This window comes from Fistularia commersonii, chromosome 21 (assembly GCF_037954325.1).
Source record: "Fistularia commersonii isolate RoL2024-O1a breed Wild chromosome 21, RoL_Fcom_v1.0, whole genome shotgun sequence".
Classification (NCBI taxonomy): domain Eukaryota; kingdom Metazoa; phylum Chordata; class Actinopteri; order Syngnathiformes; family Fistulariidae; genus Fistularia; species Fistularia commersonii.
The window spans coordinates 14473643-14498637 of record NC_141304.1 but is presented as its reverse complement, the minus strand read 5'-3'; the positions used below and the strand labels follow the sequence as shown (position 1 = coordinate 14498637).

General features: G+C 44.7%; 2 protein-coding genes across 2 annotated transcripts; one reads left to right on the top strand and one right to left on the bottom strand.

The window, feature by feature from the left end:
• The first annotated feature begins 3 nt into the window (after window positions 1-3).
• Window positions 4-20020, top strand: stx18 (syntaxin 18). Its single transcript, XM_086167851.1, has 11 exons — window positions 4-202; window positions 12197-12264; window positions 14532-14647; window positions 14797-14874; window positions 14999-15065; window positions 15179-15270; window positions 16935-17026; window positions 17245-17303; window positions 18292-18361; window positions 18442-18522; window positions 18616-20020. Exons 1-11 carry the CDS (start codon window positions 50-52, stop codon window positions 18709-18711), a joined length of 972 nt encoding a protein of 323 aa, XP_086023977.1. The 5' UTR covers window positions 4-49; the 3' UTR covers window positions 18712-20020.
• Window positions 19485-24741, bottom strand: LOC147222417 (neuronal vesicle trafficking-associated protein 1-like). The gene is made up of 5 exons (XM_086167853.1): window positions 24545-24741; window positions 24137-24282; window positions 23798-23914; window positions 22690-22800; window positions 19485-20860 (listed from the first exon to the last, which is right to left on the bottom strand). Exons 2-5 carry the CDS (start codon window positions 24263-24265, stop codon window positions 20660-20662), a joined length of 558 nt encoding a protein of 185 aa, XP_086023979.1. The 5' UTR covers window positions 24266-24282; window positions 24545-24741; the 3' UTR covers window positions 19485-20659.
• Window positions 24742-24995: the final 254 nt, after the last annotated feature.

The window sequence follows — 24995 nt, the reverse complement described above, 5'->3', positions numbered from 1 at the left end:
ACGTCTGGTGACGTGTCACTTTGTTTACAACGGTCCCTGCCGCCGAGACATGGCCGCCGATATAACTTTACTTTTCAAAGCTAGCGTCAAGACAGTCAAAACCAGAAACAAGGCGATAGGGATAGGATTCGACTCGGCTAAAGATGAAATTTTCAAGAGGAGCAGACCCAAGAATGGCTTCTCACCGAAGGCGAAGGAAGTGGTAAGCGTATTCCCAAGCTAACTTTAGCTTTGAGGGCTAGCTCCGGCTCCAGCCCTCTTTAACACACTTTAAAATGAAAAAGAGTTTGTTAGTATTTATGCACTGCTGAAGCATTCGGAAAATAAGATTATACGCTTTTTTCTGCCGCCAGTAAGGTCAACGCTTGAGTTTACGATAGCCCATAACTGAAAACGTGCTCGAGACGCTTAATGCTCCAAGTAAATGTTGTAACCTGTGACAGTGCCTGTAACTTTACTTTCATCAGCAATGCCGGTGCACTGAAATGATGTAACCTGATTTAGTTTTATTATGTTTTATTAAGTTTTATTAAGTCTACCACTGCAGTCGTGCTGCTCTAGTTTTAACAAATGTACACTAGCATCATCCACGCAAATAGATAGCATGAGGAGCACATATTAGCCTTGGAGGAGTCACATAAGTCGTCAGCGTCGATAGCAGCCTCCTTCTTGGGTATGATACTGTATGAATGACTCTCTGCACTTAATCCATAGCTCATTATCTGCTTCGTTTCTAGAGATGTTGTTTTGTATGTGCTCTGTGAAAAACGAGACATAATTATTTTGCCTATTTTTAATTCAACGCTTGTTTAACGGAAATCTGCAAAATGTATCTCTGTCGCTTAGGATTATATCTGGTTTACAATGAATAAAATGGATATCTAGATTAGGACATGAAATTTGTTATCCTTGCGCTGTCTGTTGAACTCCGGTCTTTATCATTGTAATACCTCTTGCTCCGTGAGGAACATTAAAGATGGGACAGTGGGAAGTGGTGTCATGGATTTAGCCAGGGATTAGGCATTCCTACACATTTCTTGCTACAAACACATCGGTAAAGACCAGTAGTTTTCTAACATATGTTTTCAGTTCAGTTTGTTTTCAGTTTCAGATTCGTTCCCACGCTCAAATTTGGATGTCCCTTATGCCAAATATCTAAACTTGTCATCGATATCCCTGCCGTTCGTGTTGCTGCTGTCACGGGGGTTGCTGTTTGGTGGTGGCGGTGGTGCGAGTGATGATATGATCCTATGATACTCAAATCCGCATGTCCCATAAAAGGAGTTGCCGTTTGTTTTACACCTGTTCAGATAGATTCAAACAGGGAAAATTTTTTCTGCAGTTATTTTTAGTTATTGTAAGAATGATTAGTGATCAGCAAAAAAAGAGTGTCATCCATTTTGGGGAGGGAAAGGCTCTAAAGGTGCTTTAGATAGTTATGATTGTCATTTCAAGTGCAAATAACAACTTTGTGCATGTCTCACCAGTTGGAGGAACTTTGACTTTACTGACCATAGATATTTAGTTAAAATCCCTTGCTGTAAAGAGGAACGCAGGCACTGCCCGTACAATAAAAATTGCTCACTTACACAAAGCTTTTTAGGGTACACACCACTGTTCCTGCCACAGGTATGGAGCTTGACATTTCACATTCATGACTTCCACATGCACCAACCATAGCTTAGAAACTACCGCAGGGTCACGGGGTCACCGTGATTTGTGAACAGATGTAACCTTGTTGTCTGCTCTGAGGAATGTTTGCCTGACTGGCTGGATCACTGCATCCGTCCTGTTTTCGTTTACCCAGAGAACCAGCGGTTTGTCATTCTGCGCTGAGGCTCCCCTTGGCAGACTGATGTTGTCGGTTGTTTGAACAGGCATTAGCTGACAAAACAGATGGTATTTTAAGTGTTTGTTCTTACGTCTGTTTGGTTTGTTTACTGTTTTCATAGCCCTCAACTTTGGAACTTTTACTTTTGTATATTAGAACACCAAGATTTGTCCACACAGTTTCAAACAGAATTTGAAATCCTTTTTTTAGCAGTCATTTTGTATGAGGTTCCCTTTTTTTTTTAAAGGTTTAAAACATCTCTTCCATTTTTCCGTCTGCTTATGCCCAACATCCAACCACATTATTTAAACAATTTGTCCATGCTGTATCTGTCTTAGATGAGTCGCTGTTAGACCCTGCCTCATCAGAATCAGAATAACTATTGATCCCCAAGGGGGGAAATTGCTTTTGCAGATAAAAGTACAAATGAAAAATAGAGGCGTCGATATGAAAAGAAACAAAAATAAAACTCCATATAACAGTATATCCAAAGCATATACAAGTATATTTACAAGTACACGTGTCTAATTCTGGGTAGTATTTGATGCAGGCTATTGCCCTGAAGGAAATGATAGCACAATATTAGTCCAGCGACAGCCTACTGACACTCAGAGTGAGGAGGTATACAGTGTGATGGCCACAGGCAGAAATGATCTAAGGCGCTCTGGTGCTGAAAGACCTCCTGTATCTGACCAGCGCACCATGGAGCGGGTTGGACACAGTGTCCAAGATGACCTTCACTTTGTCAAGCGTTGTCCTATCTGACACCACCGTCAGAGGGTCCAGCTTCACTCCCACAACGTCAGCGAATACCTCCAGATATTTTCACCTTGCACCTTGGTCCTCCTCAGATCCACCACCGGTTCCCTTGCCTTTGGCGCAATGAGCAACCTGGTCCTCCATCCACGGCCAAGTCATTGAAAAACGTCCACAGATGACAGGTCTCTGTGCAGTAGCTGGAGTTTGTGGTGTGGAGGGTGAAAAGGAAGGGAGAGAGGACAGTTCCCTGTGGAGCCCCAGTGCTGCTGACCGCTCTGTCCGACACAGTGTTGCAGGCGCTCATCATCCCTTAGTTGCACTTAAAATTATCCTATTTACATCTGCTGCCTCTAGTCAGGTATCTTCAGTATACAATATAGACCACATCTCGACATTTCACTTATTGTGTCCCTTTCTGTTGAATTATCAAGTCATGGATTGGTAAGTAGATCCGTAACTACAGAAATTCCTGCATATACAAAGTGAATCTGCACTCTTAAATTCAATCTACATCTGACGTGTCAAACTTCGGCAAAAACCGCACGCCGCAGCACGAACCTAGTCGCCTGTCATAGCCCCTCTAAACTTTGAAGACATCATAGGATTTATAAACGAAAAGATCTGTTGCTATTGATTTTGAATCAAATCTTTATTTGATATAAAGTATCCAGCTGGACTCAGAAGAGCTTAAGTGAGAGTTGTTGTTGAATTACGAATTAGTCCGCTACACTGCAGGCAAAAAAGCCAATTTTTATATGAATACCGAAGCGGACCGACCGGCCAGACTCGTCGTCTGAAGCCCAGGATGATTTGTTAATCTTCTCCCATCATGACGATGGGCCTGGATTCCAAAACAAAAGGCATCGTGCTTTATTATGTCTTTCACCGAGAAAAACATGGATTTAATTTTTGACCAAAAGGATACGATGACAATTTGATTCCCCCGCCTCTGGTGAACGACGCAATTTAGATGTGTTGTTTGCCGATCCTCGGTGATTTACTTTAGTAATTTAACATGAATTGAAATTAATTTAGGAAAAGCGAGTTGGCTTGAAGGTCCTTTTAAACTATATTAATCTTAAAAACCTGTGTGCAGATATTAAATTAAACATTAAGTTCCAGCAGGAACCTTGACAAATAAAATCTCGAGTTTTATTCTGCCATTGAAGCACGGAGGCATCATCAATAGTTGGCAGAAGGCGATAAGCATTTGGCAACGAAAAGGCTTCGCTTTATGTCATCATTGCTTATTCAGCTACGAGTCCTTGGCCTGACGGGGATTCGATGAAAACAAACCTCTTCAAAGGCACCTTGAAGCCGCCTCGGGGAGTCTGGACTTTTAACGTGTACCTGATGTCAGCCATCGGTCTGAGGCAAACGTGAGCCCGGTCACATCGGCTCCGCACAACTAGGTTTTGTTAAGTTGCGCTACGTTGGTATTAGACGTGGCGGTTTAATAAAAGCAGCGTTGCTGATTCAAAGAAACCCAAACCTCTCCTGTGGTGCGTGGCCTCCCCCGTCCCCCGCTTCCCCCCGCCGCTGTCTCCCTCACGCTGCAGATATCATCTCAAAAACCATCTCAGTCAAGCTGCTTTAGTCGAAATTGAAATTGCGAATTTGGAATGTCCAGACTGCTCACAGTTATGTTGCGGTTTTCAGCCACATCCCCCGCCGCCCCCCTCCGACTCCTCCACGCTGTACAGTCTGACATGGGCAGCAGTTTTTTTTTTTTTTTTTGTTTTTTTTCTTCTTCTTCTTTTTGCGCGAGTCCTCTCTTCACATGTACGATTCCATAAACATACTGCAATAACATTTTCTTTCGGCTCTCGAACAATTTCTTGGGGAAAGCCGATCCTCCCAAGAGTCAGTGATTAAAGGTAGAAGATCAAAACAGAGAAAATATTAAATTAGGTCCCCAGCAACAATGTTGACGGCCGGCACCTAATGCACAACAGATGTGGGTGCCCTTCAAGACATGCATAACTCTCCAAGTTCCCACTGAAGCTTCACGAAAATAGAAAGGGAACATCAAAGTTGACAAATACACGGTGCTTCTATGAGGCCCTTTTTTTTTTTTTTTCTCCCCCTCCTCTCCAAATTAAACTCTTAGAGAAAGGACATGTCGCTTCTTTCAAGGCAGCGCTAAATAGGCTCGATTGACTAATGAGAGGGCCGGTGTTGGCGGGGTGGGGTGGAGTGGGGTTCGGTCAGGGGAATCTTTTAGCTCATAGGGGTCGGTCTAGGGTACTCTGATCTTCATTTCACCACTCACCTCATCCCTCTCCACAGCGTGCTGCCCTTCTCGGGTTTAAATGGACGGGGTCATTCCGAAATTGTTAAATTGTGTGTAGAAAATAGTGTCTGGCTCCCCGCTGTGCCTTTAGTATCGGTATCCCCAAACTGGCTCCCCTCTCACAGTGTTTTCTTTGAAATCCTGAAAAGTGTGGCCATCAGCCAGCACTTAAAGGTATGTCGTGCAGGGGTTCTTCCCGGTGGTGATTTAGTTGATTTCTTCTTTTTTTTTTTTTTTTTTTTTTTTATGAAATAGTGTGGGCATATATGCTCAAAACATTTAATTTAGATTAGAGTTGTTTCGGCCTTTGTGTGTTTGCGAATCTGCATGACAATCGACATTAATCGGAGAAAATGAAAAAGAAAATCCAAGTAGAGTAAATATCCTTTTTAGAACCGTTTAAATTCAGGGAACCCTCGCCAGCACTCCCTAATTTGAAGTGTTTCTGAGGTCATACACACACTGTGCGCAGCAATGACATTTATGACTTGTTATTAATGTCAGCCCTCCTTAAAATACAACTTAATGTTCTATAGCAAGGGCCTTGTAAATAATGTCAATGAGTGATTAATAAGTCAAAGGGTGAATATGATCACCATATAATGACCATCCGCTTTATTATTTATTCATAGATGGAAGGATTAACATGTTTCTTATTAGTTTATAAATATTTATGAGCTCATTTTAAGAGTTGCCAAAGTGCTTTGGTTAATACCTTTTGACGTTACTCTAATGGTTGGTAAACACGCAGTTAATATGTTTGTTTAACTCTACGTTATGTCACTGGGAGAGTTCACTTTTTTGTTTCTCTCTAAGGGGCTGTAGGAAATGTTGTTGACACGCATCCTGCATGACAGGGCGTGATTCGTAAGACGATTTTCAGAATGAAACGAGTATCTAACAGGCAACGTAGCGTGCCAGTCGAACAGCTATGTCATCAATGCCAACGTGAACAAATATAAGAAGTCGACGAGCCCGGATCGGTCTCCTTTCAACGGAAGGACTCTATAAGCCGGGATGTCGACGAGTTGAATATATCTTTGAACGAGCGATCGCCGATTTGTTAATTCTAAGTGCAGTAAGCCATGGACAGAGGTCAACCACCCTCCCGTCCATTGAAAGTCCGTTTGAGAGCATCGGGATGGCGGGGCGTTCGGGGCCGTTCGGCTCCGAGCGCTACAGCGACACCCTCTGACGGGGTGGGGTCACTGCGGACGCATCGTCCCCGGCTCCGACAGTGGCCCATGTCTCATCAAGTGCTCTTAGTAGCAGCTGCAACTTTGAAGTTAGTGTTTTTTTTTCCCATGAAAGCCCTCAAGTGGTTGGGAGTGGAGAGAGAAGAAAAAGAAAAGAAAAAAAACGGGTAGAATCACATCCCCCGCTCGTAATTCCGACGGCCGAGAGTGAGCGCTCACAGCAGTCAGTTTCTGATTTAGTAATTAAATCATGACATCTGCGCTTATAAATGTATACAGTCTAACAACCGACACATTGTTTTCTTAAACGCACAGTAATGTTTAACATTATTCTAAATTGACTGTCAAGGGTCTTGTTTCCACCCACTGCAAGGCCCGCGTTCTGTGTCCCGCGTCCTGCGATGAATCCGCTCTGTGAGCATTTATGAAGTGACTGTCCACAGGTCCCCGGTCGGATTTTAACTTTTTCCTGTGCGCCGACTTTGACGCGGTGGAGTGTGACCGAGCCGCGCGGTGTGAAATCCCTAATTGCCCGCAGAAAAACTCTTTTCAAGTCGAGCAATGATTGCTTACCTGTAAAACATGCTCACACGCAGCTTTTCTCAGCCGAGAGCACACTGAGTCGGTTCTGAGGCCATGGGGAAGTGATTTCCTGAGATCACCCTGAGATAAACGTGCTGCTAAATGGTCTCTTTACCAGTTGGCCTACTCTCTGCACTGTTTTCTCATGAAAGCCAGGCAAATTGAATTTCGGGGCATCTGCTGTCAGGCACAATCTAGATTTTGTTTCGGTGCGTGCACCGAGAATGTTTTTGCATGATTCATGAAAATGAAAATAAAAGAGGAAAAAGTGGTGAAATACAGATCTGCAGATGTATGTCAAACTCTAAATCATGAGATGAACACCAGATACTCCCCAGACTAAATTGTTTAAGTGGAACAAAAGTAATGTTGGGTTCAACAGACCAGGCTCAATTTAAAGCCAACATGTAGCGAAAATAAAGCGGCAGCTGCCGATGCTCTCTGTGGAAAGTTGGCCTTTAACAAATCTCACTTATTGTGTTTTACAATCACTGAAATACTTCATAGACAGATTATAGCTCCATACCTGACCCCGCAGCTTTCTCCTGACCGTGAAGCTCCGGCAGATGTTTGCTCATCTGCTACAAAAACTTTGGTCTTTTGTTCTAAATTGAAGCTTTCTAGGGTCGAGACAAGCGGTGTTTATTACAAACACCTTGTTTTCGCGGTCTCTTTGAAATCGCCACATGCTAAGATAATGTTGGTGCGAGGTTGTTTTTTTTTTTAAACAATTTGAAAAAACAAAACAAAAGCTTTCTTGAAAATAAATATTAACAATGATGAGCTTTTTACTTTGTCTTTGTCGTGCCTTGCAATCTAAAAACAGTCAGAATGAGGCTTGCAAATACACCAACAGGTCTTTACTGGGCCGGAGGGGAAATTCACTCGGGTTCAGTTTCAAGGTCAGAGCTTGGCACATTTTCTGGTCCAAGACAAGAGAGCACTCCAGCTTCTTTCTCCTCTTTTAAATGCGGGTTTATTGAATGCATTGTGTGTTTTGTTTTGTTTTGTTTTTGTTCCCTTGAACTCGCACAGTTGCCCATACAGCAGTGTCACTCCACGCCACCTCGCCTGTTTCAAACAAACATAGCATTTTGTTTATTTGTGGATGTTTTTAAGTTCCATTTTGAATCGCTATGAGAGACCCCCCCCCCACACCCATATGCATGCACACACACACACACACACACACACACACACACTTCGATTTTTCCATTTTTATTTTTTATTTTTTTGCAACTACAAATACCATGGGTTAAAGCTGCACTGAAGGAAAACAAAGTCAGCAAGTTTTCTTCTCCTGGGTTTATAACCTGGAATTTAACGTCTTATTCCATTAGATAATCTAGGATTAGAAATTGAAATTGGTCCCACTCGCCATTAGATTTATTCGCGCTGTTATTTATTTTAAGATAAATAAGATTAAGGGGGTTAATGATGCAGCTTTTTTTAGTAAAGCCTAATGAAATGATGTGTTAAATTCACTGCGGAATTTGCTTTCATGGAGTTTAATTTGCATGTTAAAAGACTGGTCCAATGACAGCAAAGAAATGACAAACATATTACCCCATGGGATACGGGCAACGCTTGGAGATGCACCTAATTAAGTAAAACAAAAGGCTCGTGCTAATGTTTCCCCTCTCAGTCTGACAAAGGAAGTGATGCTGTATTTTAATACGGCCGCCACACAATAAGCATTTCACTTAAAAGACACCGTTGAGGAAGGAAGCCGGTTATCGAATCAAACGTCTGTGCCAGAAATGTTTTATTTACCGTATTATAAGAGGGATAGCGTCATTACGTCAGGCATATGCGATGCAATAGCGCAAATTTTCTGATATCAACAATGAATCTGCGCAGTGATAGAATGCTAAGAACTTGCAGACTCAGTTCTGTTGACAGGGTGTTTATTAATTTCATGTAATGTCCTCTATAATGCAAGTTTGCATTTCTGTCTTCCTCCTGTCTGTCCAGTCGTGGCCCTCACTTGATCTCAAGTTTAATTCCCACAAGCAACATTCCCTCCGTGTTTACTCATTTATTTTGTCTGGTGGGGTGTGCAGGCTTTTGTGAGTTAAATGTCACACCCACTGCCATTACATCTGTTTCGTATGAAATTGATTGCTGAAACTTTGTCTGCTGCAGAATGCAACAATTTACTTTTCCACTGAAGTTTGTCCAAAACTGACTGCAAGGCCAGAAAAAAAGGTGATGCAATCCACACCGTTCATCATAGCGAGCTTCATCGGCCGGGCAGTGTCTGATTGTGATCGACACGAGGATGTAGTGTGTTTTGTAAAATTTGTTGTCGATAGGAAAGCGTTCAACGTCCGGAAATCATCTAAAACACTTTGGGCTTTAGTTGTCTGAAGTGACCCGCCCGCCGCTCAGCGTGTCTCAGACTAAACACCGATTTTGTCTTTTCGATTTGATATTATTCATATCCGTTATTTTTTGATTGCTAATTTGTGCAGCTGCAGTTGTTGATGGGACTGAAAACCTGCCTCCGTTCATACATTGTAGATTGAGGAGGTTGAGTTTGTCCTTGTTGTGTGTCGGCTCTGCAGGATGAGCGCTTTGTAAAATGATTGCCATTTGTAACACACTGCCATCGTGCAGTGACTTGAGCGCAAGATATAGACACACATACATATATTTATATACACTCACCGCCCACACACACCTTCATGGCGATTTGAATTTAATTCAAATGAAAATATTGGACTTCTTGTTGGGTTACTTGAGGACATTTCCCTTGAAATTCATGAATACATTTTAAAGTATTTATTGGATACTTTATTTTTTTAATATAAACACGCACAGTTTCTAGCTTTATCGGAGTTGAGAAGCATCACGCAATATTCCTTTTTGACTGTGTTTTAAGACAAATTCTTTAAATATTTGCCGGATTTTAATTACAGTTACGCCAGTGACTCGTCAAACCTCGGTGTCAGATCAGTTTATTCTTTATTTCAGCCCGATAAAAGGTATCCGGTATTTATTGTTTGACGACAACTCTTCAGGTCAAGATCCAAGCAATATTTGCTTAGTGAATAAAAATGCTACTTGTTTTAATTCAAATAAAACACAAAAATCTAATCTAAGAAGTCAAGTGTCATTTTAATTCATTCATGAATGTGTTTTGTTTCGACGGCGCCGAGAAGCACTCAAACGGTTTCGTCTACTTTGTCCGTTTTATCCAAGCTCGCACGAGCGCGTACCGAAAATAGAAGAGTCCGTCCCTTCGATTGCCCCGTGCGTTGTATTCCAGGTGATGTCATAACGGATTCACGCGGCATCGCTGTGACCGCGGGCCCCGGTGAGCGGTCGCCGCTTTTCTGTAAGTGGAATAGCAGGGAGGGAAGAGCTGAGCCAGCGACGTGCGGTGGAAAAGCCGTAAAGAAGATAAAACCGAAGCCATTAGAGAGACAGACACAAACACCGTAATAAAATCAACATGTGGCCGTCGTCTTCTCGGGCAAAGCGTCCTCTTTGTATCGGGGCCGAATAACTAAACACGCGGCCGCATGGCGTCAGTGCGGATAGCCCTCGGTCAGGACACGGGGACTTAAACTAAAGCAGGGCGGTCATCATCAGATTCTGTCAGTTACCTGGATTTAACAAAACAAAGAGCCATCCAAACTCTTTAGAAATCTGCTAGCTAAGCCTTTTCTCTTTTCTTCCTCATAATAATCCCCCCTGATGGTTTGTTTGGGCTCAGCCAGGGCTGGAGGGAAGCAGGGGGGGGGGGAAGGAGAAAGTGAGGAGGTAAAGTGGGGGTCTTTGATGATGTCGAGATTAGATGTAGCCCGGCAGACTGTCTCCTTCTGCCTTGGTTGCGAGCTCTGCCTCACACACACCTATGCGGTGGCACATAAACACACCCCGCGTTTTGGCGTGTACACACATACACATATGTGCGTGGAGACGCATGCACGAGGCTACCCCCACCCTCATTGTTGAGGAATTACTTGCTCTTTAGGGTCTTAAGTTACAAGAGCAATTGATCCCCCTGACCCCCTGCAAACCCTTGAGGTTGTGCTGGGAATCCGAGCTCCAATGTATACACACAGGAAACGGCTCAACCCCCAGAGCAGCACTCTTGACACTCCCCGGTACCATAACACACACACACACACACACACACACAAACACGTGCACACACACTGCTTGTCAGTGCTTTGCGGTTTACATTGCTGGGGCTTTAGCACTGCCTGCTGGACAAAAAAGTGTAACACAGTAACACGACGAAACAAAGCGGACACGAAATTACCCTGTTGCTTTTGGCCCGTTGCGAGACTTAAAAAAACAAAACAAAAGGCAGTTCCTGCCTTGTATGTTCAAGACAAGAACGGCTATTTCACTTTGCCGGGCGCCCGCCGAAACTGGTTTTCTCATTAACTTTGTCAGTACGCAAGGCAGATGGGGTTTTAAAAGACTTTGGAGCCTCCCCACCCCCACCCCAACCCCAGCCTTAACTGCCCTGAACAACAATTAACTCTTGACCTCAAATAATTGTATTATTACAAGGGTCAGCATGCCTTAACAGCCCCGGCCCGGCTTAGCATGTGCCCCGCAGCCGTGTCATACGTCACGCAAGTATCTTCCGAGGCAGAGAAGGAGATCTATGTTCTCAACAAATTGGCTTGCGCTGTTAATTTTGACACCTTCTCTCCGCACTTCATATGTCAGCTCGAGTAAAACAGCGTTCCGGGTCCCGGTGATGCCGGGAATGGATGTTTGGAGGCATTATTAGACCGCCGGTGCCGGATTACACCTCACAGGGAAGGCAATTAGATAATTGGGGTTGTTAGAGTGAAAAAGGCTGAAGGCCGAAGACAGCGCGGTTATGTTATCAAAATAATCTCCGGCGCTCCAGGGTCGCTGTCACAGTCAAACTCATTGTGACGTTTTTCAATCCTCGGCTTGTCCCGGGTCTGTCTTCCCCCCGAATGTAACAGAGGCCGCTGTGTGCGCGCTCACACCCACTTTGTACGCTTCCAGCGGAGCTATGTGGACAGGGAAGCAATTTAGTCTTTTTTAATATTTGACCGAATTACAGGAGCAAATATTGGATTTAAGCAGGTTTCCTTGGTTTCCCTGTGCACACAAGCACTTGGACATTTTCTCTGTGATAAATAGTAACAGATCATGAATATATCCCTATTAGCGATGACGCTGCCAGACGTCTCGGTGCAGCATCTCGCCATTTTGTTTATGGCCGCAGTTTGCCGAGGAAATTGCGAGTGTGATTTTAGCGTGTTCCATAGCTCGTGAGTTGTCAAAGGTAAATATTGTGAGTCGGTAGATGGACAGACATTTTGTCGCCTGTCAAGTTCAATAAGCACAAAATTATACATTGACACTGGCTGCGTTAAATGTAGCTGGAAGAAAATGGTTTCCTGCTACTCAACCAGAAAGCCTTTTCTTAAGCTGCGCTGACATGTTTGAAAGAGCAACCCGTGCACGTTGTTTGAAGAGAACCATTGACACCGAGGTGGTGAAGTCATGCATCTTTTCACTGTTTCTCCACAGATCACAAACATCACCAAGCTCAAAGACTTCTTGCTGCAGCACAGGAAGGACTATGTGAGCGCTGGAAGGTAATCCACCACAATCAGTAACCGCAGACGCATTCGGAGCTGCAGGAAAAACAAGTGAAGGGACAGGATCCCGAGTCTGGGCTAATCCAATAGCGCTGTCGTGTGTGTGTTTTTGTGTGTGTGTGTGTGTGTGTGTGCGTGCACACTGCAAAGGCTGGCTGCTGGCACGAGGTCAGTGACAAGTAGGGTGGTCCATAGCGGCAGGCTCCAGTCTAATTGTCTGGAATAATTGAGCTGCAACCAAGTGGAGAACAAATCACGCCCTGGGACAAATCCAGGCGTCCTTTGCTTCAAGGTCCCCTCTGTGTTTTGTCGTTGTGGGTGTGTGGATTAGTCCGTGTTTTGTTAGTTTTGTTGATAAGCCTTCGACAGAACACATTAACTAAACATTACAGATTTCCTTTGGTGGAGCAAACTAGTGTTTAGTGGTGGGAAAATCCATCGAGAAACCATCGGCGGTTTATGTGATGATTTAAAGTCTTGTCTACCTCCACTTCCTGTCTTCCAGTTTCCTTATAAGGTTCCTTTTTCCTGCAATGTTTGACTGCGCCTGACAGAAGAATTACAGAATCCACCTATATGTGTAGCCAGGTAGCGCTAATGCTATGCTAACATTTTTCCTCTTCCCTGCAGTGCTAGCAAGATCATTTCGATGGTATTGGTTGCTGCTATTTGGCGCCTTATTTCTTTTTCAAATATCTGCTTTTTCTCAAAAACAATAGCGGATAGTATTTTGGATTGTGGTATAAGTGCCAGAATTACACTTGGAAAAAAACAAAAACAACTCAACAACAAACATCTCTTTCCACTTACTGAAGCTGAACCACAGATCTTGTAGTAAGCAGTTTCACGCAGACAGTTGAGGGTGAAAGAAAATAGTTCCCCATGAAACTACCCATAGCAAGCTCTGTGGATTATCTGGGTCATTAACTTTCCTTTTGAGTTGGGTTTTCTTTTGTTTTTTCCTTCTTCTTCTTTTTTTAATTTTAGTTTGTTTGTTTTTTGTTTTTTTTTTTGGTGCTTTGAGCATCACAAGTTCCTAACCATCTGGCTCCATATTTCAGAGAAGGCAAAACATCTCGATAGCTGATCTTTCCAAACTTTCAAAGGTCACGCTGAAATCTTTCAGATAGATAAATAAAAGTAAAGGAACGAGGAAATGTTTGTGATTGTTTCCTCGCTTTTGAACTGGACTACGTCAAACGTTATGTATGAAACGCCCAATGTTCTTCAAATTATGGCTTTTTTTCCCTCTCAACAAATCATTATATTTCTCTTATTTTGAAATCAAGACATCCTATCATGTAACGTAACCTAAAGACGGTCAGAATGACGAAAACCGGTATTCTCAAAGTACCATAAAAGGACATTGCGAGGGAAAAAAATGATTAAATTAAAAAAGGAAATTTAATTCAAAATAAAAATTCAAAAGAATGGCAGCGTTAATAAGAAATTAGGTTGGTTGCCTGAAAAATGATGCAAACTGTTCTGTAACTTTTGTGTTTTGTTTTTTTTACCACTTTGTCGCTGTTGTTATTTTTTACTTTTAATCTTTATTTTGTGTATGTGTCTGTACAGTGTCCTTGAGTTTCCAGCAAAGCACCTTACATAAAATTTATCAGTATTATTATTATTTTAATTTTGCAATGTAATTTAGGAAGACAGACAAAAATGTAAACTATATGAAATATTCCCACCCGACGACCACACCCATATTGGCAAACCGATATAAACACTGATTCTTTTCTAAGTAATCATGCCAATGATGGATTAAATATCACTGCCTTATCCCTTTGCTCTTGTCTTTTGTTTCCACCTTCACTCGAGTATTATTTTAAAGAATCAGAAATCCACCAGATGGCGCCGTTACCCCCCACCAGCAGCTTGTGAGGGTTGAGTTGCAGCTCCTGCTCCATCTAACGTCCTCAAATTCCGCTTCTGTTTGTTTGGCTCCCCACGCCTTACATCCCTCCAGTTTGAATAGTCACTTGATGCGGATATTTTTATTTCTACGCGACCACGAGAGTGTACAGCTGATCTTCACGTTCTTTGATCTGAAGACACGATCGGGGCGCTCTCCGACCTTCCGCACATTTTATCTCGAATAGGCTCCAACATCCCATACTAATCATGATACCCATAATTAAAATAGTCATCCTTATGATACAATGGAAAGATTGATGATAGGTATTGGCGTTTTACATTATTGCAGTTGTTTGCTTGCCATCTATTCCAAAGCATCTTGTCTGCTTCTGTCCATTCCACAGTCTCATCTCCTCCGATCTCACCCGCATGACGGACAGCGAACGAGACCAGATCGATCAGGATGCTCAAATCTTCATGAGGACCTGCTCAGAGGCCATCAAGCAGCTCCGCAATGAAGGTGGATTTAATTTGTTTGAACCGCGCCCCAAAAGACTCGGAATCCAAATTGAATCGAAAAATCGGTGGCGTAGTTTGTTGTTGTTTTTTTGTTTTTTTTTCTCCACACTTTTCAACTCGAGCTCATAGAAATCCTCTGCCCCGTCGCAGCGGAGAAGCAGGTGACGTCAACCCAGATCAAGGAGCACCGGGGAGCCGTCCTGGACCTCATTGAAATGTATCTTAAAGGTGAGTCCGAGTAAGGTGGTGAAACTGGCGCCACATGTTTCCCTGCAATTTATGACCTTGCTTACCGTGGCTCTGAGGCGCTTTTCTCTACAACTAATTTAAAAGTTTTTTTACTCCTTCAAAGGGGTGTGTAAGATCTACTCTGAGCAAAGAGCAATACGAGTCAAGAGAATGGTGGACAAGAAGAGACTGTGAGTATACTAAAACAAATGTTCTCCGCATACCAAGCCCTTGTGCTTTTGTTTTAATTATCCTCCTTTCGGACCGGAGAAACTCTAAACGTATCGCGATTTTTGGGTTTCAGATCACGACTGGGACCAGAGCATCACCACCGGGTGGAGAAAACCGTGGAGGAGGAGCCTGCTGAGGACAAGACTGCGAAAGAGGAAAGTTCTGGTAAGTGAGTCCCCTGAGAGGCCGGGCTCTTGTTGCCGTGGAAGCACGGAGACGGCGAAACATTCATGTGTTCCGAACGCAGACGGGTTTAATGCCGTCTGAACTATTCTCATCCGCGGAACACCGGGTTACGCGAGGCTAGAAGCCCAAATCGTCCTCACACTTTTTCCAATTTACACTGCAACACAGAGACACTCTTTAAGTGCTAATTCAAGCTACGGCAGCAAAATGATGGGCTCGGAGAAAGTTAACCACCTCCGAGACATCCGTCCCACCTGAGAGAATCAAACCGAAATTTTGATTTACAGTGTAATAAACAGCAGAACTTACAAATTTTCCGGTCTGAGTTGGGAGCGAGCGGGATGAGCATTTGACACTGATGTGACCGCCGCAGTCCGTGAAGTGCCGTTTAAAAACAGCGGGGATGCGCTTTTTGCCGCCAGCTAGCCCAGAGAAAATCACAGAAAAACACGAGGCAGGTGTGTGTGTTGTGGACTCGTCCATGAAGAGATGGAGAAGTTCGCGGTGACGGAGAGCATCGTCCGTGAGAAGGCAGGAGATGTTTAAAGCGATTTAGTACGGCGGACGGCGGGATCGTGGGGGAGCGGCTTCACTCCGTCCATAAATGAAGTTGAGATGTAAAGTGTAGCAAAAGTGTGCACGTTACATTTAGCATATTATTATAGCATTAAGTTTGGAGCCAGTGAGGATAGTTAAGGAGAGAGAACCAATGGGAAAAACTCCCCCAACCTCCTCGGCCACCACCAATATTTTCATGCCATCTTCCAGGATGATACGACCAGTTTATACGTGTGAATGAAGAGACGAACAGATCGATGGAGAGACGGGGGTGAATGGATGAACGAACAAACGAGCACGTGAACGCACGTGCAAATAAACATACAAACGGATAGATGGATGGACAAATGAACGGTTCAACAAGCGAATGAGCGACCAAGTGAATGTACGCTGCGATTGGATGGACGGATAGACAAATGAACGAGCGAACGGACAGACGGATGGATGAAGGAGCGAATAGAAGAAAGAGCATGTCTCATTTAAAAGCGTGTACCTTATTTTGCGGAGCATAAGGCGCACCTTATTATAAGGCGCATGGTAAAACGTACAGTATAGAAAGCAAAACAAAACAGTTTCATCAATTTTATTCATCTCTCTGTATGTACTGTTCTTCGTACTGTTTTCTGATTGGTTTATGGTTGCCAGCGATAGCGGACACCTGATGTAAGTGTGAGGTTGGGACAGCGTTGTATTCCAGCACAACATCATTAGTTGTCTAACGTTGCAAACCATATTCAACAAAGGACAGACAAAGGAATGGTCCGACAATCAATTGAGCAAAGCAGCTTTGTCGCTTACCAAAGGCGTACAAAAACATTTTGAAAGCTGTTTGAGTGCAGTGTGCCACATATAAGGATTGTAAGGCATTATAAGGCACACGGACCATTTTTGAGAAAATTTAAGAGTTTAAGTGTGCCTTATAGTGCAGAAAATATGGTAACAAAACTGGGGAGCTGAAACAGATTAATAACGTTTTAATTCATTTCAATGAGGAAATTTCATTTTATACACGAGCAAACTGAGGTACGAGATAAATAAAAAGTTTTTGTTTTTTTTTTATTGTGATTTATAAATATGTCCGACAGAAAAGAACGTGTCAGAGGTCCAGGACAACGGCGTCAACCTGTGGGAGGAGGGACGAGTGGAGGACGAGCTCTCTCCTGAAGAAATTCAGATGGTGTGGCACCTCCGACATTATCATTCATTATTCGCTTTCTCCCCTTCATGCAGGTCTGAAAATAATTTGAAGTGCACAGTGTTGCAATCCATCACAAAAAAAAAAACAATGTTTGAAGCCTGTTGTGTTCTGTTCCAACTTTTGCATTTCATCCAATGACATTCTGCTGTGTGCGCTAGATGATCAGCAGCATCATGACCAAGAGTGTTTGTGTTTAGTTTGAGCAGGAAAACCAGCGGTTGGTCAGTGAAATGAGCAGCCTGGTGGACGAAGTGAGGTGAGTCTCCTTCAGAACGTCGTTACGTCCTCTCTGATTCGGTCTTTGGTGCTAACAGGGCAGGTCAAGGGATAGAGTCACCTCCAGATGACGTGAATTCAAGTAGGCTAATGTTTCAGCAATAAGATGATACTCGATATACACTATATGGCCAAAGGTATTCGCTCAGCTATCCAAATAATTGGATTCGGGTGTTCCAATCACTTCCATGGCCACAGATGTATGAAATCAAGCACCTAGGCACGCATACTATTTTTACAAACATTTGTAAAAGTGCAAAAAGGGTCACCAACTCGCCACAGACCTCCAAACCTCATATGGCTTTCAGATTAGCTGAAGAACAGAGAGCTTCATAGAACGGGTTTCCATGTCCGAGCTGCTGCATCCAAGCTACACATCACCAAGTACAATGCAAAACGCCGGATGCAGTGGTGTAAAGCGTGCCGCCACCGGACTCAAGTGCAGTGGAGACGCCTTCTCTGCAGTGACGAATCGCGACTCTCCATCGGGCGATCTGATGGACGAGTCTGGATTGGCGGTCGCCAGGAGAACGCTACTTGTCTGACTGCATTGTGCCAAGTGTGAAGTTTGGTGGAGGGGTTGCCTGGCCCCTGAGTTCCAGTGAAAGGAACCCTGAAAACTTCAGATTACCTAGATATTTTGGACAATTCCATGCTCCTGACTTTGTGGGATCAGTTCTGAGGTGGCCCCTTCCCAACATGACTGTGCACAAAGCAAGGTCCACCCTTTGCAACCCTATAGAGTAGGAATGGGATGTCGATGCAGTTCACACACGAGTCAAGGCAGGTGAGCCAATACTTTTGGCCATATAGTGTATCATATATCCACATATTTGCTCCAGGTGGAAAAAGGTTCAGAAAAAATTTTCAATCTGTCTTGAAGATACTAACTTCATCTGGAAAAGTCAACACACGCAGGGCGCGCTGTTTCCACGCGCCGATTGACGCCTCCCCTCTCTGCCCGCCAGGCAAATCGAGGGCAAAGTGGTGGAGATTTCAAGACTCCAGGAGATCTTCGCAGAGAAAGTCCTTCAACAGGCAAGTCGTGCGCCACATCTTTCCTTTGGGCTCTGCAGAGTTCTCGTCCAAGCATTTTCACATCGTCCTCCATTTGACAGGAGACAGAGATAGATAGTATTCATCAGCTGGTGGTCGGCGCCACGGAGAATGTGAAAGAAGGCAACGAGGACATACGAGAGGTAAGCGCTACTCGCCGATAGCGCCTGTTAGCTGCGGTTGATACAATGAGATAAATTCCACTCACTGGAGCTTTTGTGGACTTCTACTTCAAGGCCATCAAGAACAACGCCGGCTTCCGGGTGTGGATCCTCTTCTTCCTGGTCATGTGCTCCTTCTCGCTTCTCTTCCTGGACTGGTATGACAGCTAGTGTGACGGACACGGCGGACTTAAGATGGGAAACCGGGTGGCTGCGGCGCGTCGGTCACCTCATAAGTAATGAAGAAGGACCGGCGGTTCGCCGCGTTGGACTTGACAGCGAAGACGGGACGATCAAGTGGAACGGCTGTCTGTCCGCCAGAATCCCCCGTCCTAGAGACACCTAGAGCACGTGAGCCGGTCTTTGTCCACAGCACTTTAGCACACGGGTGGAAATGAACCAACCCTACCGCAAAAACGCAGATCGTGTTCGGAGCCCCGACAGCCGCCCTCGTCTGAAAAGCTATCTGATTTTGTATTCGGTCGACGCTCGTTCCACCGGTCCATTACAGCGGCTTCACCCTGTCGTGTATTTAAATAGAATATAACCTTGTGTGGCACCGACGTCCGTGAAATAAAGCTTCACTTTTCAATCCCTGAAATGCTTTTGCTCTGCAGGAACTCGGGAACTGAGGAGTCAGTTGTTACAATCTACATGAATTTGCCCACCGCTCACATTCCCAGCAATTCAATTACTTTCTTTGGCTCCGGGGTGTAATTTTATGACACTGTAATGCATGTCAAGCCTTCAGATAACATCGGGAGCGGCGGAGAGCCGAGGCCTCTCTGGGTCTGTGTCTGCTAAAGAAAAGGAAGCTGTCAGCAGGAGTTGTGATTCATGCAGCCTCCTTCTATTTCTGCCAGAACCTGTAAGTCCAGCGCAATCCTGAACACTTGACCCGCATCCATACTATTTACCCCGACAACAGAATCCCAAAAAGGCCATTGGTGTGAAATGTGGGAAGTTTATTCCAGTTTTTGTTGTTTTTTTTTTTTTTACTGAACATTGTTATGTAGCAAATGCACTTCAATGGTAATCATTACATTGCTTGAAAAAGGTACAGAATTTTTTCAACAGTTGAATTTAAATGGCGACTACAGAAAAGAAGCGTCAGGACAAGCAACTACTTTCGGTTTTGTTCCACTAAATCAACCTAAATCTAGTACTTGTGATGGCCGCCAGTAGCCATTTGGTGACATTAATCAATGCAAAGCATTGCACAATACCGCGTCTTCACTAGCAATGCAAAACATTCAATACAGTAGCATAACTGCTAATAAAAGTTAAGTGTCGTAGTCAGCGAAAGAGCACGTGGTTTTCACAAAGACTTGAAAATAAGAAGAGACAATCATTGATGCTGGTTAAAAAGACTCGATGCAATAAATACTAAAAACGTCGTAACAGCACTTGATGCAGAAAGCAGGAAGGGTCAAAAACGGGGCCAAATGTACTGTTACACATTTGATTTTTTTTTTTTTTTCCGTCCCCCAAGCTGGTGACAAGGTTCCCCTCCAGATGAAGCCTCAGTCGTTCGTACGACGTTAAAATATTTCAACACAGAAGACTTGAGTGGCATCTATGCGGCAAAACTTGGGTTTTGAGAGTTGGGGGGGAGGGGGGATCTGGCATGCACTGTCAGTACATGATCGGTTTGAGGGAACATAAAAAGACTCAAAGCAAATTGACTATAGTGGTCCGCGGACGCAGGATGGCTCACAGTCATTTCACAATCTGAGTACTAAAGTGAGTCGTTACATGTGTGTGTGTGTCTGTGTGTACACAAAGACAGTGAGTTTGTGTCTTTGCGGCTTCTTTCTACATGTTTGCCACTCTGTTCTGAAGTATAAATAAGGACATATGCGATTCAAACAAACTACCAACCCAGCCACCCCGCAAGCCTCGCTTTTCTCAAAAACTTTTTCAAAAATTCCACATATTTCTCACGGTAGTAAACATCGGCTCGCCGAAAGCGCTTCAACAAGGCAGCGTTTGCACCGCAGGCGAGACACGTCGGGCGGATCTGACCCACAGAGCCCGGGGACTCAGGTTTGCTTGAATGACATACCTATATTATTTATTTTTCTGCAACAGGCGAGGCCACTTCCTGATCTTGCGCTGCTTAGGCCAGTTTCTGGGCAGTCTCTGTTTCTTGCTGGGTGACCTTCTCCTCGGACATGATGGTCATCCACGGTGATACTGACCGGGTGATGGTCTGCTTGGCTATGTTGTAGTGGTTGATGAGGGTGAAGAGGCGCCCGCGGCCCCCAGGTCCCTGAGGGGGGTAGTTGCCGTACATCCCGGCCGGCATGCAGCGACCTTGCTGCTCCCAAGAAACCACAATGAAAATACAAGGGAATGAGACGATTCCGTGCGGCCGATACGTCGAAGAGGGAAAAGTAGCAATACGACACGAAGATGGAAGATTTCTCGTAACACCACACCCTGAGGTTTGATTTTTACAGGAGACTCCAAAAGATCCAGACTGAAAGGTAAGAGCTGGCGTATTCTGCACTTTAGTACACATCTAGGTCTTTAAATCGTATAGATCAGGCGTGTCAAACTCATTTTCAAAGAGGGCCACATGGAACAGTAACCGTATTAATGGAACTAAATGTCATGTAAAATAAATGTAACTACGCCTTAATGTTAAAAAACTCTGAATGGATCACTGATTCAAATCCAAAATGTTACATATGCATTCCCATCTTTCTTGAAACAGCCTTCCACCCGCATCAATTTTTCTCTTCCTTGACATTTAGGGATCATTTGTATTTCTCAATTCTACTTGTTATTTGTGGATGACATCACTTTGTGTACATGATTGCCATGAATTGTGGGAAATGTAGTTTATGGTCAGCACCATGTTTGACTTATTTATTTTTAAGACAAGCAGACCTTTTTAAGACATTCTCGCGGGCCAAATGTGGCCCCTGGGCCTCGAATTTGACACGTGCGCTAAAGGAATTAGCATTAAACAGACAAATAGCTCCACACTTGCTTTCCTTCTCATAAAGGGAAAATGGCCGGTCCTTGAACTACAGAGAGAAAGATTTTATTTATTTCTAAGACAATCAGACCTTTTAAGACGTTCTCACGTGCAACCTAAAATGACGTAGCGGGCCACATTTGTCCCGCAGGCCTTGAGTTTCACACATGTGGTATAGAGTGTAGTAAACAATATGCATTATTTAGTCTGGTTGCAAATCTTCTCAGCTTTTATTTAAGCTCTCTGTAGTCTGGTCACATTTCTCATGTCTGGGTTATTAGCAGCTCCACTGAATAGCGATATTCCCTTTTGCAACTTCTCACACAGTTTCCCTGATGTACATGTTCACATCCTGCGGTATCTCAATGAAAATCAAATATTAATAGGGGTGGGGAAGAGAAACAGGTCAAAGCTCTGGTTTCTCCAGGATTAATCATTTGGTAATCCTGCAGATTTATCTAGCGTGGGTGAAAGTTATTCGAAAGGAGCACCCGCGGCTGCAGCGCTAACGCGCCGCTAGCCGTGTCACCCTGTCATGTTTATTCTTGAAAATCTGAAGATAATCGTTTTATGGCGACAGAAACGAAATTGCCCGAGAGTGGAGATCGTTGCCCGTGAAAAGAAATCTATTTTAGCGGACATCAGATAACCCGAATTTAAATGGAGGGATGTACTGGATGCAGTGAAGTTTCTGAAACACGCCCGCAGGCCTCAGCAAGTGGCTGCTTATTATTCCACTGTTTTCATCTTCAACCAATTAATTCAAACAAAGCTGCATTTCAAAGGCCGTATAAATACCACCAGGGCTTTATTATTAATTTCTTTTCAAATGTTAAATTGACTAAATGCCTTAAAGTGCATATTTTAAGCAGCCGTTGATACGCGATGGAGCCTTAACTGCTCTCAGATGCGACTGAATTTTAAACGTTGCCATCGATACGCTTTCTTCGGTTTTCTTTACCGTAAGATCGGTAATGGATTTAGTTTTGAAAGTTATAACGTTTTATAATAATATTGTAAAAGCATTCATTTGTTTTTGACAGTAAAAACCCAGTTGATTCCAGAATCTTCAGCTAAAACTTTAGCTTGAATGTGACTTGAGCATGACTACACCGAGGCTTTTCAGAAGTATTTTCAGAGTATTTACTTTTCAGAGTATTTACCGTGTAAACGAAACTGTCAGGACACGGCTGCTCGTACTGGTAGATCTTGTAGACCACCAGGAACACCACGCAGACCAGGAAGGCCAGGGCACAGATCACCAGCAGGGTCACCTGGAGGAGAAACAAAGGCCGCCGCCGGATTCCCAGCAGGTGAGACACCCGAAACGCAATCCGGCTCTAAATGTGACTCGAGAGTTTTGACGCCGCGGCTCCCGCCTCTCCGGGGAGTTACATAACAGCTCCCGGTGTTTCTGGGATGCAGGCCGGGTGTCTCATCATCGCCGGAGACGCCGTGACCCCGGTGAGTTATTTTCATTACTGGCGAAATCAATGAGGGGGATGCAATTTTGCGCGGGAGGAGGGCGGAGAGGGTTTGATCGTTTCCTGCCAGCGAGCGGCAAGACCGCGTTTTTGTCGCGATCAATCTTGACACAAATGCATTAGAGAAATTTTTAATTTCATGCCGCGCCGGTTGAATGTGCTCGGTGAGAGAGGCTCGCCGAGGCCTCCGGCGGCACCGGTCGTCGAAAAGGCGTTTTTCTCCATCCGGACGAGTCTCAAAAAAGTTGCACGTCTCGGCGGCACATTCAGCACAAGGCGGAGCAACAGGCGAATTACGAAAGAGGCCATTTGCGATGAAAGAGCCGCCTGCGGTAAATCAAAGCGCCGTCGTGGGCTTCGCAAGCGGCGCTCTCGGGAACGGCGACGTGCCTCTTTGCCTCTCAGGTGCGGGAAAACGAAAGCTCTGCGGCCCAGAGATGCTGAGAGAGGTGCCGGAAAAAAATCCTGAATATAAGATGCGGAGGTCCTCCTCCTCCATATTTCAGATTCTATGCGTTGTGAGCAGCTTAAGCCGTCTGCTGGCAGGGGAGGTGTCAGGAGGAGGCGGGAGAGATGCTGTCATGTGGACGCAGATGATTCAATGAGGGGTTTCAGGGTGGGGTTAAGTGAATCATTGTGCATTAAGCCTCCCGGTGTAGCCAGACAAGAAGACAGGCAGCAGGACGCGGGTGGGGGCTGGCCGTCTGATGGCCAAAGGTGTGTGTGTGTGTGTGTGTGTGTGTGTGTGTGTGTGTGTGTGTGAGAAGGACGGCCTGGAGGATCTTACTTTGAGTCGCTCGGAGACGCCTTCGATGATGCTTATGGAGAATTCTGCAATTTTGGGAGATCTTAGCTTCCCCTTCTTGCCTTCGCTTTCGTAGTCCGCCTTTGTTTTCACCACCACCTGGTACAAACACACACACACATTATCAGGCGTGAAGAATGATCCAAGCAGCTTGCAGTTGTACTCACATGAGAGGATGAGTCCACAGGAGAAGAGCAGATGGGCAAAAATCCGTCTTTATCATAAGAGGATGCTTTATTTTCTAGACATCTAAACACACACATCACCACGTCCTCCACGGAGAAGGAGAAATGTAGATGTTTTTTTTTTTCTTCATCTCACCTTGTCTGGTGGAGGGAACTGCAGCTGACTGGCGTCCAGCGGCGTGATGAGGGGGATGGTGTCGAAGCCGTCCTCGGAGACCACCTTCCCGTTGTTTTTCTCGCTGAAATTATTCCCCAGTTTCACCATTTTTCACGGAGGCAGACCTGGGAGGGGGTGGGGATGGAAGGGTGGAGGTGGAGGAGGGTAAACACGGCCCTTTTATTCCTCCAGACTAGAATTCGCCACCGTGATGGGACTCATGGGGGAATCTGCTAAACGCTACACACACACACACACACACACTCGTCACTAACACAAATCACACAAAACCGTGCGGAAACGCGCGTCCGCGGACACCCGGGGTCTTCGACGTTAACGCGCAAAAGAAAACGAAAAAAAAAAAAAAGGGATTTTGCATCCTCTCACCTGGTCAGACAAGTGAAATGTGACAACGCCGTGAGTGTGTGTGTGTGTGTGTGTGTGTGTGTGCTTCCCCCCCGCCGTGCGTCCTTCCGTCTGCCGCAGCCGAGGTGAGAGCAGCCTGCTGCACAATATGGCCAGCTGGCTGTGCGGCGCTGGATGCTGCTGCTGGCGGCCGGTTGCACTGCAACTCAGGACAGCCTGAGCTCATTGGGAGAGAGAGAGGGATGGAGAGAGAGAGAGAGAGAGGAGAGAGGGATGGAGAGAGAGAGAGAGGAAAGAGAAACGGAGAGAGAGATGTGGGGGAGGCTGGTGGAGCCCATCGCCGGCTTCCAGGTTTAGAGGAAGAGTCTGGATTCGCAACATTGAAGGGATTAACAAGGCAGATATAGCATGGCAGGTGTGTGTGTGTGTGTGTGTGTGTGTGTGTGTGTGTGAGTGATGAGATTTGTTTCAC

What these genes read in the sequence shown, in the direction of transcription:
- stx18 (XM_086167851.1), top strand. Translation starts at nt 50, where the DNA reads ATGGCCGCCGATATAACTTTACTTTTCAAAGCTAGCGTCAAGACAGTC. An exon ending in TGCGAAAGAGGAAAGTTCTG is followed by an intron (nt 15,271 to 16,934) that starts GTAAGTGAGTCC and finishes TATGTCCGACAG; the next exon opens with AAAAGAACGTGTCAGAGGTC. An exon ending in CAGAGAAAGTCCTTCAACAG is followed by an intron (nt 18,362 to 18,441) that starts GCAAGTCGTGCG and finishes TCCATTTGACAG; the next exon opens with GAGACAGAGATAGATAGTAT.
- LOC147222417 (XM_086167853.1), bottom strand. Translation starts at nt 24,265, where the DNA reads ATGGTGAAACTGGGGAATAATTTCAGCGAGAAAAACAACGGGAAGGTG. An exon ending in AGTTCCCTCCACCAGACAAG is followed by an intron (nt 23,915 to 24,136) that starts GTGAGATGAAGA and finishes TGTTTGTACCAG; the next exon opens with GTGGTGGTGAAAACAAAGGC. An exon ending in CTGACAGTTTCGTTTACACG is followed by an intron (nt 20,861 to 22,689) that starts GTAAATACTCTG and finishes TCTTGGGAGCAG; the next exon opens with CAAGGTCGCTGCATGCCGGC.